This window comes from Anomaloglossus baeobatrachus, chromosome 6 (genome assembly GCF_048569485.1).
Source record: "Anomaloglossus baeobatrachus isolate aAnoBae1 chromosome 6, aAnoBae1.hap1, whole genome shotgun sequence".
In the NCBI taxonomy this organism is placed as follows: Eukaryota; Metazoa; Chordata; class Amphibia; order Anura; family Aromobatidae; genus Anomaloglossus; species Anomaloglossus baeobatrachus.
The window spans coordinates 431,257,781-431,284,299 of NC_134358.1; the positions used below are offsets into that span (position 1 = coordinate 431,257,781).

Here is a 26,519-nt window from a genome sequence, read left to right on the forward strand (position 1 = left end):
TGCCACTGACACAGACGGAAGGATGAGCGATGCTGCAGGGAGTGAGGTAAAGTGAGGTGAGTATGAACGTTTATTTTTTTTATGTGCCACAGGATGCGGCCATACACCAGGATGGGGGCATATTATGAGCCGGATGGGGGCATATTATGAGCCGGATGGGGGCATATTATGAGCCAGATGGGGGCATATTATGAGCCGGATGGGGGCATATGATGAGCCGGATGGGGGCATATGATGAGCCGGATGGGGGCATATGATGAGCCGGATGGGGGCATATTATGAGCCGGATGGGGGCATATGAGCAGGATGGGGGCATATTATGAGCAGGATGGGGGCATATTATGAGCCGGATGGGGGCATATGATGAGCCGGATGGGGGCATATGATGAGCCGGATGGGGGCATATGATGAGCCGGATGGGGGCATATGATGAGCCGGATGGGGGCATATGATGAGCCGGATGGGGGCATATGATGAGCAGGATGGGGGCATATGATGAGCAGGATGGGGGCATAATATGAGCCGGATGGGGGCATATTATGACCCGGATGGGGGCATATTATGAGCCGGATGGGGGCATATTATGAGCCGGATGGGGGCATATTATGAGCCGGATGGGGGCATATGATGAGCCGGATGGGGGCATATGATGAGCCGGATGGGGGCATATGATGAGCCGGATGGGGGCATATGATGAGCCGGATGGGGGCATATGATGAGCCGGATGGGGGCATATGATGAGCCGGATGGGGGCATATGATGAGCCGGATGGGGGCATATGATGAGCCGGATGGGGGCATATGATGAGCCGGATGGGGGCATATGATGAGCCGGATGGGGGCATATGATGAGCCGGATGGGGGCATATGATGAGCCGGATGGGGGCATATGATGAGCCGGATGGGGGCATATGATGAGCCGGATGGGGGCATATGATGAGCCGGATGGGGGCATATGATGAGGATGGGGCCATATGCCATGATGGGTTATATAGCAGGATGCGGCCACATGCCAGTATATAGCAGGATGCGGCCATATGGCAGGATTACGGTGTATAGCGGATGAGGGACATATACTGTATATACCAGGCAGGGAGGATCATTACCAGGATGCGGCACCTTAGTAGAGAATTTGGGGACATTACCCCCATAACAGTGTCAGCAGCAGATCCTCGCCCCATGACAGTGTGTCATGACCACATTTTTTGCTTAAAATTTTATTTTCCTATTTTCCTCCTCTAAAACCAGGGTGCGTCTTATAGTCCGGTGCGTCTTATAGTCCGAAAAATACGGTATACATCAGTATGACTCTACCCATACGGTAAAAATGAATAAAAAATTGGGGTATGGTCCCCTCCCATATTATGATACCAGCACAGATAAAGCTCACGGCTGCAGGCTGAAGCCCCAGCCCTGCGCTAATCTTGGCTGTGTATCAAAATAAAAAGGAACCGCATGCAGTTTGGTTTTTTTTTCCAATTACTTAAATAAACAAAAAAAAAAAAGTGTGGTTCCCCACATACCTAGCCAAGATGAAGCCCGTCAGCTGGGGTTTGGTATTCTCGGACTGGGGAGGGCCATGGTTATTGGCCGCCCCCACAACCTAAAAATAGCAAGCTCCATCTGCCCAGGATTGTTGCATCCATTAGATGTGACAAGCCTGGCGCTTGACCCTGCTCTACCCGTTGCCCTGGTGTGGTGGCAATGTGGGTAATGAGGTGTTAATAACAGCCCACAGCTGCTACTAAGCCATACATTAGTGATGACAGGTGTCTGAGACCCCCCATCACTAATCTGTAAATGAAAGTAAATAAACACAGACACCAAAAATCTTTTATTTGGAATAAAATACAAAAAACACCCTCTGTCACCACTTCATTAACCCCCTAAATGCCCCTGCAGGTCTAATGTAATCCACTCTAGGGTCCACGGTGATTCCAGTTCTGCTACATCTCAGTCACAGCGAGCGGCCATAGAGCATGACTGCTCGCTATGAGCTCCAGGGAGCGAATGAATGAGCTGCGATGAGAGATTGCAGTCAGATGCGGTCACACAGGCTGGGGGCGCGTCTGACTGCAACCAATTACAGAGACCAGGCAGGCCGGCCGGCAATCGAGGAAAGCAGTGCATATGTATGAGCAACGATGAGAGGCGAGAATATGGTCGGCGCTATGCATGACCTCACCAGTGTCATCCTCATACCCGACCATAATCTCGTGCCTGCGCATTTAGCTCACCGGCGCGAGTGAGAGCAGCTATGTTTTCTGCTCTGCCCGCAATATGGTAGAGCGAAATGCGCCTGCGCAAGCACACAGAACTGCACAGGCACGAGATTTGAAAAATGCAACGAGGATGACTACGGCAGCGTCATCAAGTCAATCAAGAAAGGAGGACGGCGATCAGTGGCAAGAGGGGGGGACAGAATCAGAAAATTAGCCCGCCCATCTAGCCAACACAGGTAATTAACATACCTAACGGCCAGGTTTTCTAAAGTTATTTTTGGGGTCTGGAAGGGGAGTCAGGGCCAAGGTGCACCTTCATAGAATGCAGCCCAGGAGCTGCAGAAGGTGATTCTTTTAGTTTAATAGGGAAAAAATCTGGTGACAGGTTCCCTTTAAGTGCTTGCTTTATTTTTATTTTCTTTATTTTTCCTTTTTTTTTTGTAATTTCTCGAGTGCCGGATCCAGATCAAGCACCCAGAATCCCGGGCAACTTTGAAACAGACTTTTACAGTTTAGGTCCGCCCCCATCACTAAAAGTAACAAAATAATAATTTCATTACTTGAAATTGGTTGAAAAACGTAGAAGTAAAGTGACGGTACCTTTCAGTTGAGGAGTATTTTCGAATTTGTCCTTTGATAAACTCAATAGTAAAGAGCTGGGGGTTTTCTGGGTCATACACAAGTGCAAAAATCTAGGGTAACAAAAACACAATTATTTTATTGTAAATAATTTAAACAGGATTTTCTTTACTTCTGACAAGTCCAACCTCAGAGCTTTGCTGCCAAGAACAAGGGGCTCCTCACATTCAATATAAATATAACATACAAGAAAAGCCAAGAGACAGTGATTGGCTGCTGCATCTCCTTGGACGATCAGCTATGCAAACACAAGGTAACCTTTTAGAGACTTAGGGCCTATGCGCATATTGCGGTTTTGCCATTTTTTTCTGCGCAGTTCGAGGATAGTGTCAGGCAGGGTGGGGGGAAATGGTGTCAGGCAGGGTGGGGGGGAATGGTGTCAGGCAGGGTGGGGGGAAATGGTGTCAGGCAGGGTGGGGGGAAATGGTGTCAGGCAGGGTGGGGGGGAAATGGTGTCAGGCAGGGTGGGGGGAAATGGTGTCAGGCAGGGTGGGGGGAAATGGTGTCAGGCAGGGTGGGGGGAAATGGTGTCAGGCAGGGTGGGGGGAAATGGTGTCAGGCAGGGTGGGGGGAAATGGTGTCAGGCAGGGTGGGGGGAAATGGTGTCAGGCAGGGTGGGGGGGAATGGTGTCAGGCAGGGTGGGGGGGAATGGTGTCAGGCAGGGTGGGGGGGAATGGTGTCAGGCAGGGTGGGGGGGAAATGGTGTCAGGCAGGGTGGGGGGAAATGGTGTCAGGCAGGGTGGGGGGAAATGGTGTCAGGCAGGGTGGGGGGAAATGGTGTCAGGCAGGGTGGGGGGAAATGGTGTCAGGCAGGGTGGGGGGGAAATGGTGTCAGGCAGGGTGGGGGGGAAATGGTGTCAGGCAGGGTGGGGGGGAATGGTGTCAGGCAAGGTGGGGGGGAATGGTGTCAGGCAAGGTGGGGGGGAATGGTGTCAGGCAAGGTGGGGGGGAATGGTGTCAGGCAAGGTGGGGGGGAATGGTGTCAGGCAAGGTGGGGGGGATGGTGTCAGGTAAGGTGGGGGGGATGGTGTCAGGCAAGGTGGGGGGGAATGGTGTCAGGCAAGGTGGGGGGGATGGTGTCAGGCAAGGTGGGGGGGATGGTGTCAGGCAAGGTGGGGGGGGATGGTGTCAGGCAAGGTGGGGGGATGGTGTCAGGCAAGGTGGGGGGATGGTGTCAGGCAAGGTGGGGGGGATGGTGTCAGGCAAGGTGGGGGGGGATGGTGTCAGGCAAGGTGGGGGGGATGGTGTCAGGCAAGGTGGGGAGGATGTCAAGCAGGGTGGGGGGATATGTCAAGCAGGGTGGGGGGGAATATGTCAAACAGGGTGGGGGGGAATGTTATTCAGGGTGTGGGGAAAAAAAAAAAAAAGTGTCAGGCAGGGTGGGGGAAAGTTATTTTGAGCACAGTAGGAAAAAGTGTCATTACGAACAAAGCTCTGGATAGAAGAATATAAGAATATATTCAATCATTGCCTTTAATTTAGAGCATTTCTGAAAACTATGAACAAAGGGCTAAGGGGTGATGACCGACAGTGCATTTTCTGATTTAAGTCTTAGAGAATCTGTAGAAGTACAAATCCTAACTCACCTCTCCGAGTGGTTTCAGTGTTACAATGTTGTAGGTTGCTGGGTCCCGTTCCACTAAACAAGTTTCAGTAAGTGCTAATAATCTCTTCACTGGCTCCTAAAAATAACCCAGAATTCAATTATTGCCTTTCCACAACTTCCTCCTAATACAATTCTAGAACACAAGACTTTCTGGAATAATAATACTCGGTTATTACCCTGAAATACCTGTTACGTCTACAAAGTCAAAAGCAAAGTATGTTAAAATGCCATGTTCAAGAAACAGAGCGCAGCCAAAAAAACCCTTCCAAACAGAAATGAATGACACAGGTGAGCTGAATCAAATGCACATATAAACAAAGAGAAGTGGATACACTCAATAACTAAAAAAATACAAAAAATATGGTAAAAGGTTGTACATGTACAAGATATTGGGACTCAGAAGAAAGTGTGATTAGGAGGACATGACTTAAAGGGTTATTTCACTACTTTTGTATTTTGATTCATCTTTAGGGTAGATTACGAATGCCAGATTGGTGGGCATTCTAGATGTTGGAAAAAACGTAGAAAAAAATGACGAAAGGAAACAAGAGACAAAAGAGTGGTCAAGTCTATTCGTATACATGATTTTTGTATGAATCTTAAAAGGTGTTATCCAACAAGGAAACATTCATATTCTGAAAACAATCCTCAGCCGCTCGGCTTCCAGTGCTTTTTGGGTCTCTTGATGGCCCCAACAAGAACACGTCATCCCTGCAGTCAATCACTGGCTGCATAGGGTTGCCGCAATGATCAGTCATTGACTGCAGTGGTCATAAGTCATTGTTGGACTATCGCTACAGCTGAACGTATGGACTGGTGAAAATCCCAGGAAGTATCCGAAAGAAAGTGGTAAAGGATTAGTAAGGTGACTTTTTTATTTTATAACATTTAAAAGTAATTTTCCCAATATTTTTTCATAGCTGGAAAACCCATACAAAAAACACAATTTAGCTTGCGGTTGCAAAATCTTTGCGTCCTACAGGAAGTTGTCTTACAATACCATACATGAAGGGAACTTGACTGATCTAACAGATACATTTCACAGTTTTATTTGCAATATGAGTCTGCAGAGCATTCTCACAGTTCCTATGGGAACATAACGGAGCACTGTACAGACTCCCTCTCCTGCCATGCAAACGTATAGGATGCAATGTGAAGACTCCCCAACTCCATTTACGCCTGTCACAGAGGCCTGCAGGTCCGCTTTTGCAGAGCTCTCCTATATCTTTACAATATATGTGAGTGTTAGTGATGGGTTGTTCAGGAATGATCCAATACAAAGAAGAAGACCCCTGCTGTGAATAACAGGCGCCGATACCCCATAGAGCCAATAAATTATCTTAAAGGCTCTCACTGGGTGTAAAATTCTGCTGTTTGATGGACAAAACCCCACCCATCCAAACCAAACCCCCTCCACTCAATTTAATTGGCTGCCTGAAAGCGGGCAGGACATCAGCCGTGGGTGGGTCGGGGTTTATATTCTATAATGGGATTTTCACATTATACAGAATGTGTTTTTTGCGTGTGGCCTGACTACAGAGCCGGAACAATGCGCAGGAGGACCATCCATGTCCACATACTTTACGGCGGCCCATTCATTTTCAGTTTACTATTGTAAGGTTTATCATCCGCACATCTTGCTGTCAGATGACTACCCGTTTCAGCAGTCAGACCAGTGGCAATGAGCTGGAGAACAGAGAAGACACATTTTCAAAGGGTTTGTCCAGTTGTAATAAGCACATAATCTTACCGAATGCCTTGGCGTGATCTTCTGAACAATAAATTCTGCTAATGAGGTGATAGATTCGTCATTGCTATATTTGCCCAAACGAAGGTTCAAAAAGTGCTCAAATTCTATAGGATCTTTTCTTGTCCTCAAGGAAATTCCTATGTAGTTGCCAGCATGCTCTATGGCACTTTTAATTATTTCATCTCTTTGCTCTGTTGCAAATAAATGCTGAAAAGCAAACACATTAAATATCATGGCAGGGTCATTGGCATTTCCATTGCAAAAACTCAAAGTGCCTGTATATTACTCTGGTGCCTACATTTTCATTAATGACTTTAAACAAATTTTCCAGACATACCATAATGTAAAAGTAGTGGACAACCTCTGTGATAGCTTATCCTTAGGATAGGTCATCAATGTGTGATTGGCTAGGGTCCTACACCCTGGGCCTCCGCCATTCAGCTGTTCTTGGTACTGGTGGCGGCAGCCAGAATGCTCAGTTCCAGAGCTGCCCCATCGTCTGATAACGACCGCCTCCGGGAACTGCACATCCACCTCCTATTGATCTGAGGGGGGGACGGCTGAGCAGTACTCTGTCGCACATGCCATCAGTTGAATAGATAGCTCTGGAACTGAGCATTTTCAGCTGCCTTCTGACGCCACCGAGAACAGCTGATCGGCGGGGGTATGGGGTGTCGGATCCCGGCCGACCAGAAAATGATGACCAATCCTAAGGATAGGCCATCATTGTAAACGTAGTGGACAACCTCTTAAAATACCAATATAGGTTTACCTGCATATTGTATAACAGAGTGACATCTGCAGCAAAATACAAGGCCTGCTATTTATTTATAATCTAAACAGCCAATGAAAGGGTTTGTATCAATCATGATGCAGAGTTGTCAAGACATGTATATTGATGTCTATGGGACCCAAAAAGTGATTCAGAGGGTTAGTCTCAATATACTAAATGGTCAGCTGTTTGGAAAGTGTTCCGTGTGTTAACATAAGGGCTCTACCCTTTAATTACTACTAACTGCAGTTTCATAAATAAGGAACCTGGTACAGATGGCCAATAGACCACATTACTAATAAATTACATCACTTGGAGCCCTAGGGCTGTAAGAAGTCTAGTGTCCTTATTGATGAAATGCAGCTCTAGGGGGTATAAAAGCTAGACAAAGAACAGTTGAGCAGGGTAGAGTAGGAAAACGGATTTTAGAAATGTATCTGAACCTGCTATATAGAAAAAGGCATCCCCAGATATGAAGGCCTAATATAATAAATGGTCTTGTAGGTAGCAGTTGATAATATTTTATATACTGTACATCTTTTAATCTCTTATACATTTTGATATTAATAGTATAAGGTATATGTTACTGATCGCTCAAGGTATAACCCCCCCTATTGGCACACTGGAGTGCAGTAATCTGGCTCTGCAGAGCCCCATTGGATTTGAGCGGAGGTGCGTATGCTCGGCCTCTGCTCCAGCCCTTGGCTGTAGACCTGCCAGAAATAGCCGAAATCATTTACCATAGGTAGGTCATAAATTAAAATTTTGTGAATGAGACTTTAAAGGGAATCAGTAAGCAGGTTTTTGTTATTTAAAGGGTTGTTCACTATTTGAACAACTCCTTCTCATTTCAGATATCGCCTCCATAAAAATTAAGCCTATAGTCACCTCCAGTGTCGGCACGGTTCCATTGATGTCGGAACTCGCGTCCCTGGGGTTAGGTGACGTTGTTATGACACGCGAATCACGGAGATTCAACCACTGTTCAAGTATTTCTGGGCCTAACTGTAAATGTCAGTTCTTCATTAGTGTGATACTTAACTGTTATTCATTTCGTTCAGTGTTGGCTACTTGGTGATAAGCTACAATAGACAGCTTTATCAGCGACTCCTATATTATCAAATTTAAAATAGCTTTATTGACAGGACCATGTACATATTGGCATTGCCAAATCAAGTGGTAAAAATGGTGATAGCGGCTTGTCTAAGGTGGTGGGTAGAGGCTCCTCCAGGGTGGGGTATCTAGAGTGTCCAATGGAGCTTGAAAACTATATTATAATTAGCTATGGCGACTTCTTTGTTTCTACCCATACTTCATGAAAAATGAACCAGTAAAAGGACACACATTAAAAATGGAACTGTACCTTCAACAAACTTAGCATAAATCAATAGTACAGGTGAATATAAAACTCCAATATATCTTATCAGAGAAATCTGCTTCTTAACATACTTCTCAGACACTTCTTCCCCTCACCCTGCCTCCTAAACTTGTCAGGGGATAAATAAGGAGCAAGGAGAGAAAACAAGCAAAGAAAAATAAGGAGCAAGGAGAGGAAACAGGCAAAGGGAGAAATAAGGAGCAATTAGAGGAAACAGGCAAAGGAAGAAATAACTAGCAAGGAGAGGAAAAAGGCAAAGAGAGAAATAAGGAGCAATTAGAGGAAACAGGCAAAGGAAGAAATAAGGAGCAAGGAGAGGAAAAAGGCAAAGGGAGAAATAAGGAGCAATTAGAGGAAACAGGCAAAGAGAGAAATAGAACTAGCATGCGAAGCTTTCCAGCACCTTTTATCTCAACCCAGCTGAGGACTGCTGTATAACTCTCACTATGCTGGTGCAGCATGTTTCATTATACTAAAGAAATTGAATGAAGAGCAATAATCCTCTCAGTGCGTTGTGCTGTGTATGGGAGGAATCAGTGTCTAGTCTCCTCTTCCCCCAGCTCCCAGTGAATTGCAAATTAGAGACTGAGTATGCAGAGGAAAAAAACTGGTAAAAAATGTGTACAAGTTATGTAATGGCCAGATATAGTGTTATTTCTCAACTATACCCACAGCACAGCTCATTCTGGAGAGTTACTTGAAAGTACAGGTATCCTTTAACGTCTATGGACATTAAAGCTAGGGTGACTATTTAATGTTTAAGGGGCCCTCCAGCTCTTAACGAATAGCCAAAAATGACCATCAAACAAGCAGCAACTTACCAATCGACTAAAACCTCCATACAAGATGCAGAACCCTCCTTGGTAATCGGACAGTTCTGCAAAACCTTCAATATTCCGATAGTCATAAGAGCAGAGGACACGATTGTTTGTTGGGTCAATCTGGTCTATTCCCCCCGGAGTCACTTCCAGAGTGACTAACTTTCTAGCATCACTCCAATGATGCTTGTAGCAGTTGTATCTCTATAATAAAACCGGGGAAAAAAATCAAAGCAAAATACTGAAATGAAATATACTATAGAAGAAAGTCACTGTACCCTAAAGTAGAGCACACTTATTTTTTTATACTGACCATTCATTGCTTGTTTACATGAATATGTATCACAAGGCATCCATTAATTCCATATGTAATATATATTGGATAAATAAGTGCAATCTGAATATTTAGGAATTCATAGCACAATTCAGCTTCTATTTTATTATAATTATATAATATATCTATATATAATTTTTTATTATTTTTTTTCACAAAGGAAGTACAGATTAGAGGCTCTACTCCCTCCCTGTCTGGCAAATAGTGACTGGTTGCGGATAGTGTCAAGATTTTTCATGCTGGATAAGGCTATGTGCGCACTAGGCGATTTTTAACCGCGTTTTTGCGTTGCGTTTTTGGTCTCAAAAGTGGTTAACTTTGCTTCCACAGCAAAGTCTATGACTTTTCATTTTTGCTGTCTGCACACAGCTTCTTTTTAAAGCTGCGTTTTTGAAGTGAAAAAAAAAAAAGAAATTAACATGTCAATTCTTTTCTGTGTTTTTCCACCCATCCAATGCATTGAAAAAACGCAGCAAAATGCAGTAAAAAATGCAGCGAAACGCAATCAAAAACGCAACATTTTTACCTCTGCATTTTTGCCACGATTACGTTTGTGCTTTTTTAGCGGCCAGAAACGTAGCGTTTTTGATGCCACAAAAAATGGTTAGGTGCATGGTTAGACGCTGCGATTTTGGCCACAAAAACGCAAAAAAGCGCACCAGCGGCAAAAAACGCATGCATTTTTATTGCGTTTCGGTATGTTTTTGATCATGGTTTTTGCAATGCATTGCATGGGTGAAAAACGTAGTAAAACGCAGGAAAGAATTGACATGTCCATTTTTTTATCTAAAAAACGCAGCTTAAAAAAAAAAAAAGGTTGTGTGCGGGCAGCAAAAATGAAAAGTCATAGGCTTTGCTGGGGACGCAAAGACATGCAGTTTGGAGCCCAGAAGCGCACAAAAACGCACCCGAAAAACGCTCCGTGCGCACATAGCCTAAGACTGCCTTTCACGGCCATGAGCAGGTGTCCCGGTGTATGAACTCCAGTCAAATATTTATCATTATCCAGTGTATACATAAAACACACTTCTAGCTGGAACACTCCTTTAATGCACTTTGATCATATAATTATATTCCCCACTGAAATGTGACAAATCACATACCACCAGAGGTGCAATAGTATTTAACTACTTTTCTAGATTTAAATTTGCAGTTACTATTTTTATTGGCCCTGATAATATTTTAATATGTCCGTTGCTCGCACCTTACACCTCGATATGCCACAAACCATTAATCTTCTTCAATAATATTTCCAATTAGTTGAAAATCACTGGTATAAAAGTCTACTATGACATACATAACTATTAGTTATTGCGTTTGTGGCTATTTATGGTATACTTGCCCTTCCAGTAATCTTCCCTTCAGCAAAGTCTGTTCTGAAACGCTATTGAAAAGAAAAAAAAAAAAAAATAATTAAAACATGAGAACACAATATACAAAATTTACAAAACAGCATAAATCTGAGAAAACAAGCAAAATAAAAAAAAAAAAAAACAAAAAAAAAAAACCACACAACCTGGAATGCAAAGCATAAAACTACTCAAAACACACAGATATTCCCGAACACACGGTAAATAGTTGCCCCCCCACACAAGAAAGGCCCGTTCAGTGCCGTCTTACCAGGGCTTCAGTCAGAAGTTCTGTTCTGTGCTCTGTAGAAAACTTTAATGTTTCAGATTTCTTCCCACTGCCCTTCCGAAATGTGAGGGCAAATTCTGATCCTTGCCCTTTACCCACAGGACTGATGCCACAAATGTCTCCATAAGGCCACTGAGACAGAAAGACCAGAATCAGCATTGGAATTCTTTTTACTATATTTTGCTATAGTTATTAAGTAATGTGTTATTTTTGTACTACCACAATCAAATCCATTTTAACCCTCTACTGGTGAGGTGGGGTTGGCCACACCCCATGGAAATGTTGTTCAGCTGGCATTCATTGGAAAATGCTGGTATGAATCATCAATGTGTTACATTTTCCGATACTTGTGGATTTCAAAAATTTGGTATACGCATGTGTAATCAATCGCCAATAAGAAAACGATTTAAACAAATGTGATATTTGCATTTTCTGTAAAAATTAGAGATTTATAAACACTGGGGTATAGGAAGCCCCACATCACCAGTTGCGTGACAAAAATCTCACCTCACCAGTTGAGGGTTAAGGCAAATACCAATGTTATAGGAATGCTATTTTCTTATGAATTATCAGTATAATTAGTTAGACTAGGCTCACACTTGTGTACTCTGTATGAGGAACTGAATAATGGAGCTCTTGGCATTGATGGATCCCCTACATGATGGACCCCACTGAAAGGATGGAGGCGAGTGGGGCCAGCGATTCATGCTGTGTTGCATCCATTATCACCTGTCCCATGTATTTCCTACCATTCTAGAAGGTGTAGAGTTGCTTGCATGATTGGCAACGCGCACCTGCCCTTTTCTAAGTTATTAGTATACATGATGCCCCTGACCCCGTTCACCTCCTGACATGGAAATGAGCAAAGCTTGAATAATCCAAATTGACCACAATTTGTTGGGCTTACATTTAGGAGGACATCATTTTACCAGATAAAATTGTGCGCGATGCTGCGCTCGATGTCCTGGTGAAACTTACAAGAATTGGGACGGAGCTTTCAAACACAAAATGTGAACCTTAATGTCATAAATTGGACTTTTTTGTAGAATGAGTGCTTTTCCTTAAGTAATATAATGACTGTGTATTATTATTACGATTATACAAGGGGCTCTGTTGGACAATGATTTTATAAAAATAACAATAGGTTCATCCAACTTAAAGAGAATCTTAACTTTTTGGAATCCTGCCATTTCTTAAGTAATTAACGTGTTGCTGATTAATTTCTTACTAGATCATTCTTCTAACACAAGGCCCCAAATCCCCCCACAGAAATAAAGATTTAGAGGTATTCTCATGTTATGTAATTGGCATAGATAGAGATATTTGAGCCAGGGTCCCGGGTATACAGAGATTACCTTGCCGTTGGTTACCGGGCTCACATGCATTGGCCAATAGATAAGCTAAATATCTTTTTTTTTTTTTTTTTAAATATTCCTATAGGAGTAATGCATTGCCAGAGTTCCCTTATTCATTGTTAGCATTTTAGAGTGCAGCTGTGTTTTGTAGTTATAATGTGTTTTCAGCTGGCACCTGTTTACACCTGTTGGATGTGCGGGTCAGTCTTTTTGATATACAGTTAGGTCCAGAAATATTTGGACAGTGACACAAGTTTTGTTATTTTAGCTGTTTACAAAAACAAGTTTAGAAATACAATTATATATATAATATGGGCTGAAAGTGCACACTCCCAGCTGCAATATGAGAGTTTTCACATCCAAATCGGAGAAAGGGTTTAGGAATCATAGCTCTGTAATGCATAGCCTCATCTTTTTCAAGGGACCAAAAGTAATTGGACAAGGGACTCTAAGGGCTGCAATTAACTCTGAAGGCGTCTCCCTCGTTAACCTGTAATCAATGAAGTAGTTAAAAGGTCTGGGGTTGATTACAGGTGTGTGGTTTTGCATTTGGAAGCTGTTGCTGTGACCAGACAACATGCGGTCTAAGGAACTCTCAATTGAAGTGAAGCAGAACATCCTGAGGCTGAAAAAAAAGAAAAAATCCATCAGAGAGATAGCAGACATGCTTGGAGTAGCAAAATCAACAGTCGGGTACATTCTGAGAAAAAAGGAATTGACTGGTGAGCTTGGGAACTCAAAAAGGCCTGGGCGTCCACGGATGACAACAGTGGTGGATGATCACCGCATACTTTCTTTGGTGAAGAAGAACCCGTTCACAACATCAACTGAAGTCCAGAACACTCTCAGTGAAGTAGGTGTATCTGTCTCTAAGTCAACAGTAAAGAGAAGACTCCATGAAAGTAAATACAAAGGGTTCACATCTAGATGCAAACCATTCATCAATTCCAAAAATAGACAGGCCAGAGTTAAATTTGCTGAAAAACACCTCATGAAGCCAGCTCAGTTTTGGAAAAGTATTCTATGGACAGATGAGACAAAGATCAACCTGTACCAGAATGATGGGAAGAAAAAAGTTTGGAGAAGAAAGGGAACGGCACATGATCCAAGGCACACCACATCCTCTGTAAAACATGGTGGAGGCAACATGATGGCATGGGCATGCATGGCTTTCAATGGCACTGGGTCACTTGTGTTTATTGATGACATAACAGCAGACAAGAGTAGCCGGATGAATTCTGAAGTGTACCGGGATATACTTTCAGCCCAGATTCAGCCAAATGCCGCAAATTTGATCGGACGGCGCTTCATAGTACAGATGGACAATGACCCCAATCATACAGCCAAAGCTACCCAGGAGTTCATGAGTGCAAAAAAGTGGAACATTCTGCAATGGCCAAGTCAATCACCAGATCTTAACCCAATTGAGCATGCATTTCACTTGCTCAAATACAGACTTAAGACGGAAAGACCCACAAACAAGCAAGACCCGAAGGCTGCGGCTGTAAAGGCCTGGCAAAGCATTAAGAAGGAGGAAACCCAGCGTTTGGTGATGTCCATGGGTTCCAGACTTAAGGCAGTGATTGCCTCCAAAGGATTCGCAACTAAATATTGAAAATAAAAATATTTTGTTTGGGTTTGGTTTATTTGTCCAATTACTTTTGACCTCTTAAAATGTGGAGTGTTTGTAAAGAAATGTGTACAATTCCTACAATTTCTATCAGATATTTTTGTTCAAACCTTCAAATTAAACGTTACAATCTGCACTTGAATTCTGTTGTAGAGGTTTCATTTCAAATCCAATGTGGTGGCATGCAGAGCCCAACTCGCGAAAATTGTGTCACTGTCCAAATATTTCTGGACCTAACTGTATATGTAATTGGTGTAGTTAGATTGCAAACTTGTTTATTTTCATGCTATCAACTTGTTTTTCTATCTGCTGTGAATGTTTTTATCTTATATAAATGTACAGCTTGTTGCCATAGATCGACCACCAAAGACTGGCAGAGTAAGCACAGCAATTAGACACCAAGGTAAGGAGTTAACTCCTGAGATACCAGCCACCGCTCTCTAGCCCTTTTGTTTGCAAACAGCAGTTAGTTGCTCACCTCCTGCCCTGTCAGCTCCTAGCCTAATATAAGTCCTGTAAAATCACAAGTCCCTTGCCCCGACTATCTTTACCAGAGCACAGCATTTTTGAGAGCAGTTCTATTCATTGCTTTCTAGAGCTGTGCATTTGTGTAAGCGGCCCCATTATCTATACATGCAAATATAACCTACAGTGCAGACGTCAGAACAAGCACTGACAGGACATTCATGTGTCACAGTAGCAGGACAAAGCTCAGCAGTAGCACAAAGCTACTGATCCAGAACTGTAAACTCAAGGAAGAGTCCCCACAAAGGCGTGAAGAGACTGGGGAGCTATGTGCTGCTCAAGACACAACTTGTGAATCACCCTTTAAATAAATATTTAAATTATAATTCAAAAATTTAACTTTACCTGGCACTAAGGGGAGTTGATGGCAAAAGAAAAAAGAAAAAAAAAAGGAACAGCTGAAGCCGAGAATATCAATTTTTATTTATTTTCTTTACATGGAACCATATGGATACTCTGGTCAGAGGAATAGACTTCAAAAAATATATATAATATATATGCACAAATTTCATGTTTAAATACCTGATTTGTAACTTCAAGGGTGTTGGGATTGTATGTTGTTATGGCGTGGGTTCCCACAGAAAATACTCTTTTATATCTGTTTAAAAAAAATATGACATGCCATTACAGAGGTACAGTTAACAGATCTAAGAAGAATAACAATAATGAAGATTACCAACTTTTACAAAACCAAAGTAAGCAATGCATGGGAGGAATTCATTAGACTACTTACGTTAGTCTTTTGGTGTACAAATGTCACAAATTGAAATGCATATATGTGCTAAAATCTGCCACCTTCTCATTTTCTTGCCTCATGTCAAAAGCATTGCGAAAAGCAAGCAGATTTAGGTGGGGATGCCTGGACAACAGTCAACCCAACAGATTTATTAACATTCCCACGAGAAATAAAAGACTTTAAGGCCCTGTGAGCACGAAAAAATTGAATTTTCTTAAGAAAATTCTGCACCCTCTGAAAGATTACCACACCGGCGGAAAAAAAACGCAGCAAAAGGGACCCAAGAACCGCATGTGGCTTTACAGCGGTTTTTCTGCAAGTTGGTACCTGTGTTTTTTATGCCTACAATGCAATAAAGTACGTTTAGAAATATATATATATATATATATATATATATATATATATATATATATATATATATATATATATATATATATATATATATATATATATATATATATATATATATGTGCTGTCATTTCCTTCTTTTTAGATAGATAAGAAGGGAATTTTGTTCACTTACCGTAAATTCCTTTTCTTCTAGCTCCTATTGGGAGACCCAGACAATTGTGTGTATAGCGTCTGCCTCCGGAGGCCACACAAAGTATTACACTTTAAAAAGTGTAACCCCTCCCCTCTGCCTATACACCCTCCCGTGCATCACGGGCTCCTCAGTTTTGGTGCAAAAGCAGGAAGGAGGAAACTTATAAATTGGTCTAAGGTAAATTCTATCCGAAGGATGTTCGGAGAACTGAAAACCATGAACCAAAAGAACAATTCAACATGAACATCATGTGTACACAAAAGAACAACCAGCCCGAAGGGCACAGGGGGAGGTGCTGGGTCTCCCAATAGGAGCTAGAAGAAAAGGAATTTACGGTAAACAAAATTCCCTTCTTCTTTGTCGCTCCATTGGGAGACCCAGACAATTGGGACGTCCAAAAGTAGTCCCTGGGTGAATAAAAGAATACCTCAATAAAAAGAGCCGAAACAGCCCCCTCTTACAGGTGGGCGACCGCCGCCTGAAGGACTCGCCTACCTAGACTGGCGTCTGCCGAAGCATAGGTATGCACCTGATAGTGTTTCGTGAAAGTGTGCAGACTAGACCAGGTAGCTGCCTGACACACCTGCTGAGCCGTAGCCCGATGCCGCAATGCCCAGGACGCACCCACGGCTCTGGTAGAATGGGCTTTCAGCCCCGAAGGAAGCGGAAGCCCAGAAGAACGGTAGGCTTCAAGAATCGGTTCCTTGATCCACCGAGCCAAGGTTGACTTGGAAGCCTGCGAACCCTTACGCTGGCCAGCGACAAGGACAAAGAGCGCATCTGAACGGCGCAGGGGCGCCATGCGAGACACGTAGAACCGGAGTGGCCTCACTAGATCTAATGAGTGCAAATCCTTTTCACATTGGTGAATTGGATTAGGGCAAAATGAAGGTAAGGAGATATCCTGATTGAGATGAAAAGGAGATACCACCTTAGGGAGAAATTCCGGGACAGGACGCAGAACCACCTTATCTTGGTGAAAAACCAGGAAGGGGGCTTTGCATGACAGCGCTGCAAGCTCAGACACTCTACGGAGTGATGTAACTGCCACTAGAAATGCCACCTTCTGCGAAAGACGTGATAAAGAGACATCCCGCAGCGGCTCGAAAGGTGGTTTCTGAAGAGCCGTTAGCACCCTGTTAAGGTCTCAGGGTTCCAGCGGACGCTTGTAAGGTGGGACTATGTGGCAAACTCCCTGCAGGAACGTACGGACCTGCGGAAGCCTGGCCAGGCGCTTTTGTAAAAATACGGAGAGCGCCGATACTTGTCCCTTGAGAGAGCCGAGTGACAAACCCTTGTCCATTCCGGATTGAAGGAATGACAGAAAAGTGGGTAAGGCAAACGGCCAGGGAGTAAAACCATTATCAGAGCACCAGGATAAGAAGATCCGCCAAGATCTGTAATAGATCTTGGCGGACGTTGGTTTCCTGGCCTGTCTCATAGTGGCAATGACATCCTGAGATAATCCTGAAGACGCTAGGAGCCAGGACTCAATGGCCACACAGTCAGGTTGAGGGCCACAGAATTCAGATAGAAAAACGGCCCTTGTGACAGCAAGTCTGGGCGGTCTGGAAGCGCCCATGGTTGACCCACCGTGAGATGCCACAGATCCGGTTACCACGATCGCCTCGGCCAATCTGGAGCGACGAGAACGGCGCGATGACAGTCGGACCTGATCTTGCGTAACACTCTGGGCAGCATCGCCAGAGGAGGAAATACATAAGGCAGTCGAAACTGCGCCCAATCCTGAACTAATGCGTCCGCCGCCAGAGCTCTGTGATCTTGAGACCGGATCATGAATGCCGGGACTTTGTTGTTGTGTCGTGACGCCATGAGATCGACGTCCGGCGTTCCCCAGCGGCGACAGATCTCGCGAAACACGACTGGGTGAAGAGACCATTCCCCCGCGTCCATGCCCTGACGACTGAGAAAATCTGCTTCCCAGTTTTCTACGCCCGGGATGTGAACTGCGGAGATCGTGGAGGCTGTGGCTTCCACCCACTGCAGAATCCGCCTGACTTCCTGGAAGGCATGACGACTGCGCGTGCCGCCCTGGTGGTTGATGTATGCGACGGCAGTGGCGTTGTCCGACTGTATACGGATCTGTCTGCCCTCCAGCCACCGATGGAAAGCCAATAGGGCTAGATACACTGCCCTTATCTCCAGAACATTGATCTGAAGGGAAGACTCTACTGGAGTCCAGGTTCCCTGAGCCCTGTGGTGGAGGAAAACCGCTCCCCACCCTGACAGGCTCGCGTCCGTGGTGACCACAGCCCAGGTTGGGGGTAGGAAGGATTTTCCTTGCGATAGAGAATTGGGAAGGAGCCACCACTGAAGAGACGTTTTGGTTGCAAGGGAAAGAGAGACGTTCCTGTCGAGGGAAGTCGACCTCCTGTCCCATTTGCGGAGAATGTCCCATTGGAGTGGCCGCAGATGGAATTGCGCGAACGGCACTGCCTCCATCGCTGCCACCATCTTTCCCAGGAAGTGCATGAGGCGCCTCAAGGGGTGTGACCGACCCCGAAGAAGAGATTGCACCCCTGCCTGCAGAGAAAGCTGTTTGTCCAGCGGTAGCTTAACTACCGCTGACTGTGTGTGAAACTCCATCCCGAGGTAAGTCAGTGATTGGGTCGGTGTCAACTGGGATTTTGGGAAGTTGATTATCCACCCGAACTGCTGGAGAGTCGCCAGAGCGACTGTAAGGCTGTGTTGACACGCCACCCGAGAAGGTGCCCTGACTAGGAGATCGTCTAAGTAGGGAATCACCGAGTGGCCCTGAGAGTGTAGGACCACCACAACGGATGCCATGACTTTGGTGAACACCCGTGGGGCTGTCGCCAGGCCGAAAGGCAATGCCACGAACTGAAGGTGTTCGTCCCCGATGGCGAAACGCAAGAAGCGTTGATGTTCGGGTGCGATCGGCACATGGAGATAAGCATCCTTGATGTCGATCGATGCTAGGAAGTCTCCTTGTGACATCGAGGCGATGACCGAGCGGAGAGATTCCATCCGAAACCGTCTGGTGCTCACATGTCTGTTGAGTAGCTTGAGGTCCAGAACGGGACGGAATGATCCGTCCTTCTTTGGCACCACGAACAAGTTGGAGTAAAAGCCGCGACCATGTTCCTGAGGGGGAACAGGGATCACAACTTCTTATCCACTGCCTGAAAAAGTGCGTCGGCCCGAGCGGGGGGCGGAGAGGTTCTGAAGAAACGAGTCGGAGGACGAGAGCTGAACTCTATCCTGTAACCGTGAGACAGAATGTCTCTCACCCATCGGTCTTGAACATGTGGCCACCAGGCGTCGCAAAAGCGGGAGAGCCTGCCACCGACCGAGGATGCGGTTCGGGGATGCCGAGAGTCATGAGGAGGCCGCCTTGGAGGCAGTGCCTCCGGCGGCTTTTTGGGGGCGTGACTTAGACCGCCACGCATAGGAGTTCCTCTAGCCTTTCTCCGGCCTGCTGGACGAAGAGGATTGGGTCTTGGCGGAGGGACGAAAGGACCGAAACCTCGATTGTATTTTTCGTTGCTGAGGTCTCTTAGGTTTGGACTGGGGTAAGGAGGAGTCGTTTCCCTTGGATTCCTTAATAATCTCATCCAATCGTTTGCCAAACAATCGGTCGCCAGAAAACGGCAAACCGGTTAAGAACCTCTTGGAGGCCGAGTCTGCCTTCCATTCGCGCAGCCACATGGCCCTGCGGACTGCCACAGAATTAGCGGATGCCACCGCTGTACGGCTAGCAGAGTCTAGGACTGCGTTCATGGCGTAGGAAGAAAAAGCTGACGCTTGAGAAGTCAGAGACGCAACCTGCGGAGCAGAATTACGTGTGACCGCATTAATCTCAGCCAGACAAGCTGAGATAGCTTGGAGTGACCACACGGCTGCAAAGGCCGGGGCAAAAGACACGCCCGTGGCTTCATAGATGGATTTGACCAGGAGCTCTATCTGCCTGTCAGTGGCATCTTTTAGCGATGAACCATCTGCAACCGATACCACAGATCTAGCCGCCAATCTAGAGACTGGAGGATCCACCTTGGGACATTGAGCCCAACCCTTAACTACGTCAGAGGGGAAGGGGTAACATGTGTCAGTAAGGCGCTTAGTAAAGCGCTTGTCCGGAACCGCTCTGGGCTTCTGGACAGCATCTCTGAAGTTAGAGTGATCGAAAAACGCACTCCGTGTACGTTTGGGGAACCGAAACTGGTGTTTCTCCTGCTGAGAAGCCGACTCCTCTACAGGTGGAGGCGGGGGAGATAGATCTAACACCTGGTTGATGGGCGAGATAAGATCATTTACTAAGGCGTCCCCTTCAGGTGTATCAAGATTGAGGGCAACGTCAGGTTCAGAGCCCTGAGCTGCGACGTCCGCCTCGTCCTCCAGAGAGTCCTCAAGCTGGGAACCCGAGCAGCGTGAAGAAGTCGGGGAAGATTCCCAGCGAGCCCGCTTAGCCGGTCTGGGACTGTGGTCCGGGCCGGAGTCCTCCACGTGAGACCTAGGGCCCACCCTGGGAGCGCGCTGCGGCGCGGACCGAGAGGGGCCTGGAGGCGACGATCCAACAGGGACCGGGGCCTGTGTAAGGACCGGTCTGAACTGCAAAGCTTCTAGCAGCTTGGCAGACCATTTGTCCATAGACTGAGCCATGGATTGTGAAAGTGACTCAGAGTTTCTCAGCAAAAGCAGCAAACTCTGTCCCTGCCGCCTGGACAGGGGCAGCAGGGGGGTCTACCTGAGCCGAGGGGCCCACTAGTGACCGAGGCTCCGGCTGAGCAAGCGAAACAGGGGCCGAGCATTGCTCACAGTGAGGGTAGGTGGAACCCGCAGGTAACATAGCCCCACAAGAGGTACAGGTCGCAAAAAAACCCTGTGCCTTAGCACCTTTGCTCCTTGTGGACGACATGCTGTTGTCTCCTAGGAGAGTGATCACTGAGGGTATATGGGAAAGGGTATACAGCCCGACCGAACAGAAATATATATATAAAATACGTATCTATTTCGGCACCCTAGGGGGGACCAGCACCGGGTGACCGGTGTGGCTTACCGACCGCTAAAAAGCGGAGTGTGTGTCCTCCAGATTCCCTGCCTTAGGTCTCCCAGAGCTGCAGAGCTCTTCCCTGATAATCCTCCACCGGCAGAATGCAAAAAAAATGGCTGCCGGAGCTCTCAGGGGAGGAGTGGAACCGTGGGCGGTGCTAGCAAAAGTGCGGGAATCTGGGGTCCCCACAGTGATCAGTGAGGGGGGAGGAAACATACAGGATGCTCCGGCCCTCACATCCGACGTCAGGTCGGAAGTCCCACCCTTACCCCTGACAGGCAGGCCCGGGGGCGGGATTTTTGCTACTAGGCCGCGATGAAGCCGGGGACTAAATTTAAGACCGCGGCCGACAAGCAGGCGCGGAAGTCCGCCGCTCTTCACCAATCAGCAGCTGCTGCAGCGTCCGGGAAGAAGGCGCTCCATGCACAGTCCCCATGGGGACACAGAGTACCTTGGAGATGCAGGGCCCGGTCCCTGAGGATGAATAGACTCCTGTCCGGCAGATTCCCACAGGGGCTGCGGAGGGAGCACGGTCCCAGTGAATGGATGACCGGTCAGGATCCCACTTCTCCCAGAGCCGCTAAGGGATGGTGAAGGAAAAATGGCATGAGGCTCCGGCCTTTGTACCCGCAATGGGTACCTCAACCTTAACAGCACCTCCGACAAAGTGGGGTGAGAAGGGAACATGCCGGGGGCCCCGAGGGGGCCCTCTTTTCTTCCAACCGATATAACTAATTGAGAATGCATGAGTGGATGTGTGCCTCCTTCCACACAAAGCATAAAACTGAGGAGCCTGTGATGCACGGGAGGGTGTATAGGCAGAGGGGAGGGGTTACACTTTTAAAGTGTAATACTTTGTGTGGCCTCCGGAGGCAGAAGCTATACACCCAATTGTCTGGGTCTCCCAATGGAGCGACAAAGAAATAATGGATGGATGGATAATAGATAGATAGAGGAATGGATAGATAGATAACGGATAGGTAGATAAATGGATGGATAGATAGAGTGATAGATAGATAGAGGGTTATAGATGGATGGATGGATGGATAGGTAGAAAGATGAGAGAGAGATATAGATATAGATAGAGGATGGCTAGATACATAGATGATGGATAGGTTTATAGATGTTACAGCTTTTATTTCTGATGTATGTGTTTCCCCCCCCCCCCCCAACAGTATGTGTGACAGAGCAGTGACCCTGCGGGACCTTGGATCCAAGTTCTCGCAGGGTCACTGCCGGTCGGTGACATCACTCTATTACCGCTTGTGAGGCCTTGAAGTTCTCGTGAGCTGTAATGTGTTGACATCACCGACAATGAGAAATGTGCTAGAGTTACCCCTGCAGTTTCGTTCACGGAATGAGGCTACATTGAGTACTATGTCTCAGACACCGCTGGATCATTGTACAACCGTCGTGGGACCTCGTGTGGATTACGCTGGACCTGGAGGGTTGTTTGGGGATTTTAATAAAGTTGTGAAAGAGGGGGATTTTTTGTGTTTTACTTCAAATAAAGGATTTTTCGGTGTGTGTGTTTATTTACTGTCACTTACAGTTTAGTGATGGTGTGTCACAGACTATGCCATTACTAATCTTGGACTTAGTGGCAGCTATGGGCTGCCATTAACTCCTTATTACCCCGATTGCCACCGCATCACGGCAATCGGGAAGAGTCAGTAACACGCTGGGACTGTCCCATCTAATGGATGCGACATTCTCGGGGCAGCGGCGGGCTGATATTCTTGGCTGCGGGATGGGGCATTAACCATGGCCCTCGCCCTCCCCAGCCTGAGAATAACGAGCCGCCACTGTGTGCTTACCTTGGCTGGACGATTAAAATGTTTTTTTTGTTTTTGCTTTTTATTTTTAATATCTACGTTTCTAATTTCTGTGTGTCTGTGCATTATACTGTATATGTCTGTGTGTGAGTATGATATGTGTGTGTTTACTCTCTGCTGTATTTCCACTTCCTCTCCTAGTGACATCACTTCCCTGCAAAACGCAGGGTAGTGATGATCACTATGTCCCGAAAAACGCGAAATACCGCAATGAAAAGCACATAATTTGCTACCTGCATTATTCCCTGCGGTATTTCATGATTGCATTACAGTCAATGGGGTAAAATACAGCAGGTACCTGCGGAAAAGAAGTGACATGATCATTAATTCTGCAGCGGAAATTCCGCAGCAAAACCTGTTGGTAAAAAAAAGCAGCGTGCGCACAGTATTTTTTTTTTACCATAGCCTTTGCTGAGGAAGGACTGCAGCAAAACCGTGGCAAATCCGTGGTAAAAAACGCAGTGTGCGCACAGGGCCTAGGGCCGGCATCACACAAGACAATATATCATGCGATCGCACCCGCCCCCGTCGTTTGTGCGTTACGGGCAATTTGTTGCCCGTGACGCACAAAGTCGGTAACCCCCGTCACACGTACTTACCTCTCTAAGGACCTCGCTGTGGGCGGCGAATATCCTCTTCCTGAAGGGGGAAGGACGGTCGGCGTTACAGCGACGTCACACAGCGGCCGTCCAATGGAAGCGGAGGGGAGGAGATGAGCGGGACGTAACATCCCGCCCACCTCCTTCCTTCCGCATTGCCGGCGGCCGCAGGTAAGCTGCAGTTCGTCGTTCCCGGGGTGTCACACGGAGCGATGTGTGCTGCTTCAGAAACGATGAACAACCGTTGCGCAGAAGGAGGAACGATTTTATGAAAATGAACGACGTGTCAATGAGCAACAATAAGGCGAGTATTTTTGTTCGTTAACAGTCGCTCGTAGCTGTCACACGCTACGATATGTCAAAGGATGCCGGATGTGCGTTACGGAATCCTTGACCCCGACGACATAGTGACGCCGGCCTAAGGGAGACAGCAATAGAGGACTTTACAGTTACGCCTATGAAACTTTAAAAAGGGATATTCCCTGTTCCAAGATCCTATTCCAATATGTAGTAGGTATAATAATATTAGCAAATACCTCCAATTAGAAATGTATAGTTCTCTTGATATAGCCATGTCTCTTACCTCATGTGCAGGGCATTACAGGGCATTATATCCATGGTTACGAAACACTCATACAGTGACAATTACTTAGATGCTTGTGGTTTTAACTATGGATACCTAAGCTGCAATGCCATGCACATGAGGTGAGAGAAATGGCTAATCAGAAGATCTATACTACATTTCTAATTGGAGGAATTTGCTGCTGCTGCTACTACTAATTGGGATAGGATCTTGGAGATGGGAATACCCCTTTAAAAGGGAACCTGTTAGCTGAACCACATGCAGCATGAAGCCAAGCAAAGTATATATTTTTTGAGAAACAGTGCGGTATCTCATTGAAAATATAGTTTGAAGCTCAGGCTGGGAATTATATGGAGAGACGAGACTAAAAGCTCCCTCCAAATCTTTCTGCAAAAAGCAGAACGTTTTTATAGCCATAGTCAGGACAGTGTCCAAAAGTTTCCAAAATTAAGCACCCATATAAACCTATGCAGCAACACAACACCTCTGAGTCTGCACTTTGGTGCAGTGATTTTTTTTTTACATGCCCCACAATGCTTTATTGTGCAGGCATTCTTCACACCCACTAACAGTGATGATTGTACAGGTTATTTGTTTACATAGAACTAAGTAGTGAACTCAGGAACTAGCAATGACAGAGTGAGGTTTCACAAGGAGAAAAAAAAAGACCCACAAAAAAAAACAAAACAGTAACCACAGCATATATGAGCTCATCCCATGGCTCGAGTTCTGACGGATGAATGGCTTGCAATAAAAATCTAAAACTAGTGACTGGTCTATACAATGGCTGCATCAGCCACATGGACATGAACGCACAGGAGGCACGCAGCATGAGCCGCGGTGCGGGATTAAGGTCACTGAATTTTGCCTTTCTTTAAAAATACGCCTAAGAGAAAAGCTGACACAGTATATTGCTGAACATCATGTGAAACAACAGGAAAGAAAGTTATGATACAGGGTTATCTCCAGCACCAAAGCAAAGCGGATGACAGCGCAGGATCACGGAGAAGTTACACTAATTGGAAGGGGGGATAAAGGGAGATATTGTAAATGTACAAGGGTAACCCAACATCGGAAACCAGGACAGAGAAAGGGACAATTTAGAGCGTACCTAAGCTTTCAGACAACTTTACACTAAATAATGGCCGAGTATAACGGAGCATTTTCCATGCTGGTGACCTAGTTGTGCGCTCGTTCCTTCACCCTCATAACTAGCAAAATATAGCCTGAAAAAGAATATATTATCTTCACTAACAGAACCCAGATAAGACTCCAGCTCCAACCGTCCTCCGTCCCACATACTGTACAGCTGCATCAAATGTTTTTACACCAGTTTTGTTGAAGTGCAAATAAAAGAAATATATGAGTAATATCATCGCCCATTTACTTTTTATTCCTGTGAGCGGTTGTTGTAGGGGCCCATAATGTAAAGACGGCCCTGATTACATGGCTCCTTCAATGGTGAAATAATCACCACCAAAAAAAAAAAAATGGTACCGCTGTAATTGTACTGATGAGAATCATATTGTGTAGTCATTCTTACCACATAATGTACACCATAAAAACAATAATTTCTCCCCATTTCAATTTTTTCCCCCCCTTTTACAACACACTGTGGTAAAATGAATGGTGTCATTCAAAAGTACAACCTGTTCCGCAAAACAAAACAAAAAAAAGCACTAATGTCTATGTAGACAAAAAAAAAAAAAAAAAAATCAAAAAAGGAATAGCTCTAGAAAATACAAACGAAAATTTGCTGCATCATAAGGGGTTAAAAGGGAACCTTTCAGAACTTTTACCCTCCTCAATCAAACCGTTTATATTATACTGTGTTGCCATTAAAAGATATGCCAATTGATCCCTTTATGGCCTTAAAGTGCTGCTCAAGAAGCAAAAGAAAAGAAAAAAAGTGTTCAAGTTCTGGATTTGCTATGGTCGTGACGATGCACTTACAGCTTCTCAGTCTCCGCTGTATTTTCTAACTGGCAGCACCCTCCTTTGGTTGATTGACAGATTGTTCTAGTACTCTGGACACTGACCTGTAAATCAGTCAGAGGGTGCGGCTAGTTAGAGATTACAGTAGAGATTGAGAAGCTGTAAGTGCTTTATCACACCCCAATTTGTTTACATTGTGTGCTTATTATTATTGTTGTTTACATATAATGAATGTTCCATCACCTGGACATTATGTCTGCCAGGCCTGGCTCTCTAGTGAACAGTTGTTCGACCACACCCCCTTCTCTGATAAGCATCTCACTGTCAATAGACAATGTACAAAGCTGTGGTGTGGGCGGGGTTAGCTTTCGGAGCTCTGCTCAATGCTACATCTAAGAACTCTGATTGTGTTGCAAGCAATGCATCCAGTAAGCTAAGTGATAAATTATTGGAATCAGGGTCTCTTTTCCTACATTATGCTACTCTCATATGAGGTAGCAAAAACCTGCTGACAGATTCCCTTTAAGGCCTATCATTAAAGTAAGGAAGAACAAGCAGTCCCGAAAGTGATATGGCCCCCACAGAGTC

At 45.5% G+C, this 26,519-nt stretch overlaps 1 protein-coding gene across 4 annotated transcripts in view; it reads right to left on the bottom strand.

The window, feature by feature from the left end:
* Nucleotides 1-26,519, bottom strand: part of DNAJC13 (DnaJ heat shock protein family (Hsp40) member C13) — a 317,458-nt gene that overhangs the window by 229,466 nt on the left and 61,473 nt on the right. For all 4 annotated transcript variants that reach the window (XR_012724354.1, XM_075315202.1, XM_075315201.1 and 1 more), the window contains exons 3-9: nucleotides 15,190-15,265; nucleotides 11,140-11,289; nucleotides 10,862-10,903; nucleotides 9,189-9,389; nucleotides 6,218-6,424; nucleotides 4,448-4,543; nucleotides 2,822-2,913 (exon numbers count right to left, since the gene is read on the bottom strand). Coding sequence is in view for 3 of the 4 variants with exons in the window: in XM_075315202.1 (XP_075171317.1) it covers nucleotides 2,822-2,913; nucleotides 4,448-4,543; nucleotides 6,218-6,424; nucleotides 9,189-9,389; nucleotides 10,862-10,903; nucleotides 11,140-11,289; nucleotides 15,190-15,265 (864 nt within the window). In the remaining variant the exon portion in view is untranslated. The remainder of the gene's footprint in view (nucleotides 1-2,821; nucleotides 2,914-4,447; nucleotides 4,544-6,217; nucleotides 6,425-9,188; nucleotides 9,390-10,861; nucleotides 10,904-11,139; nucleotides 11,290-15,189; nucleotides 15,266-26,519) is intronic.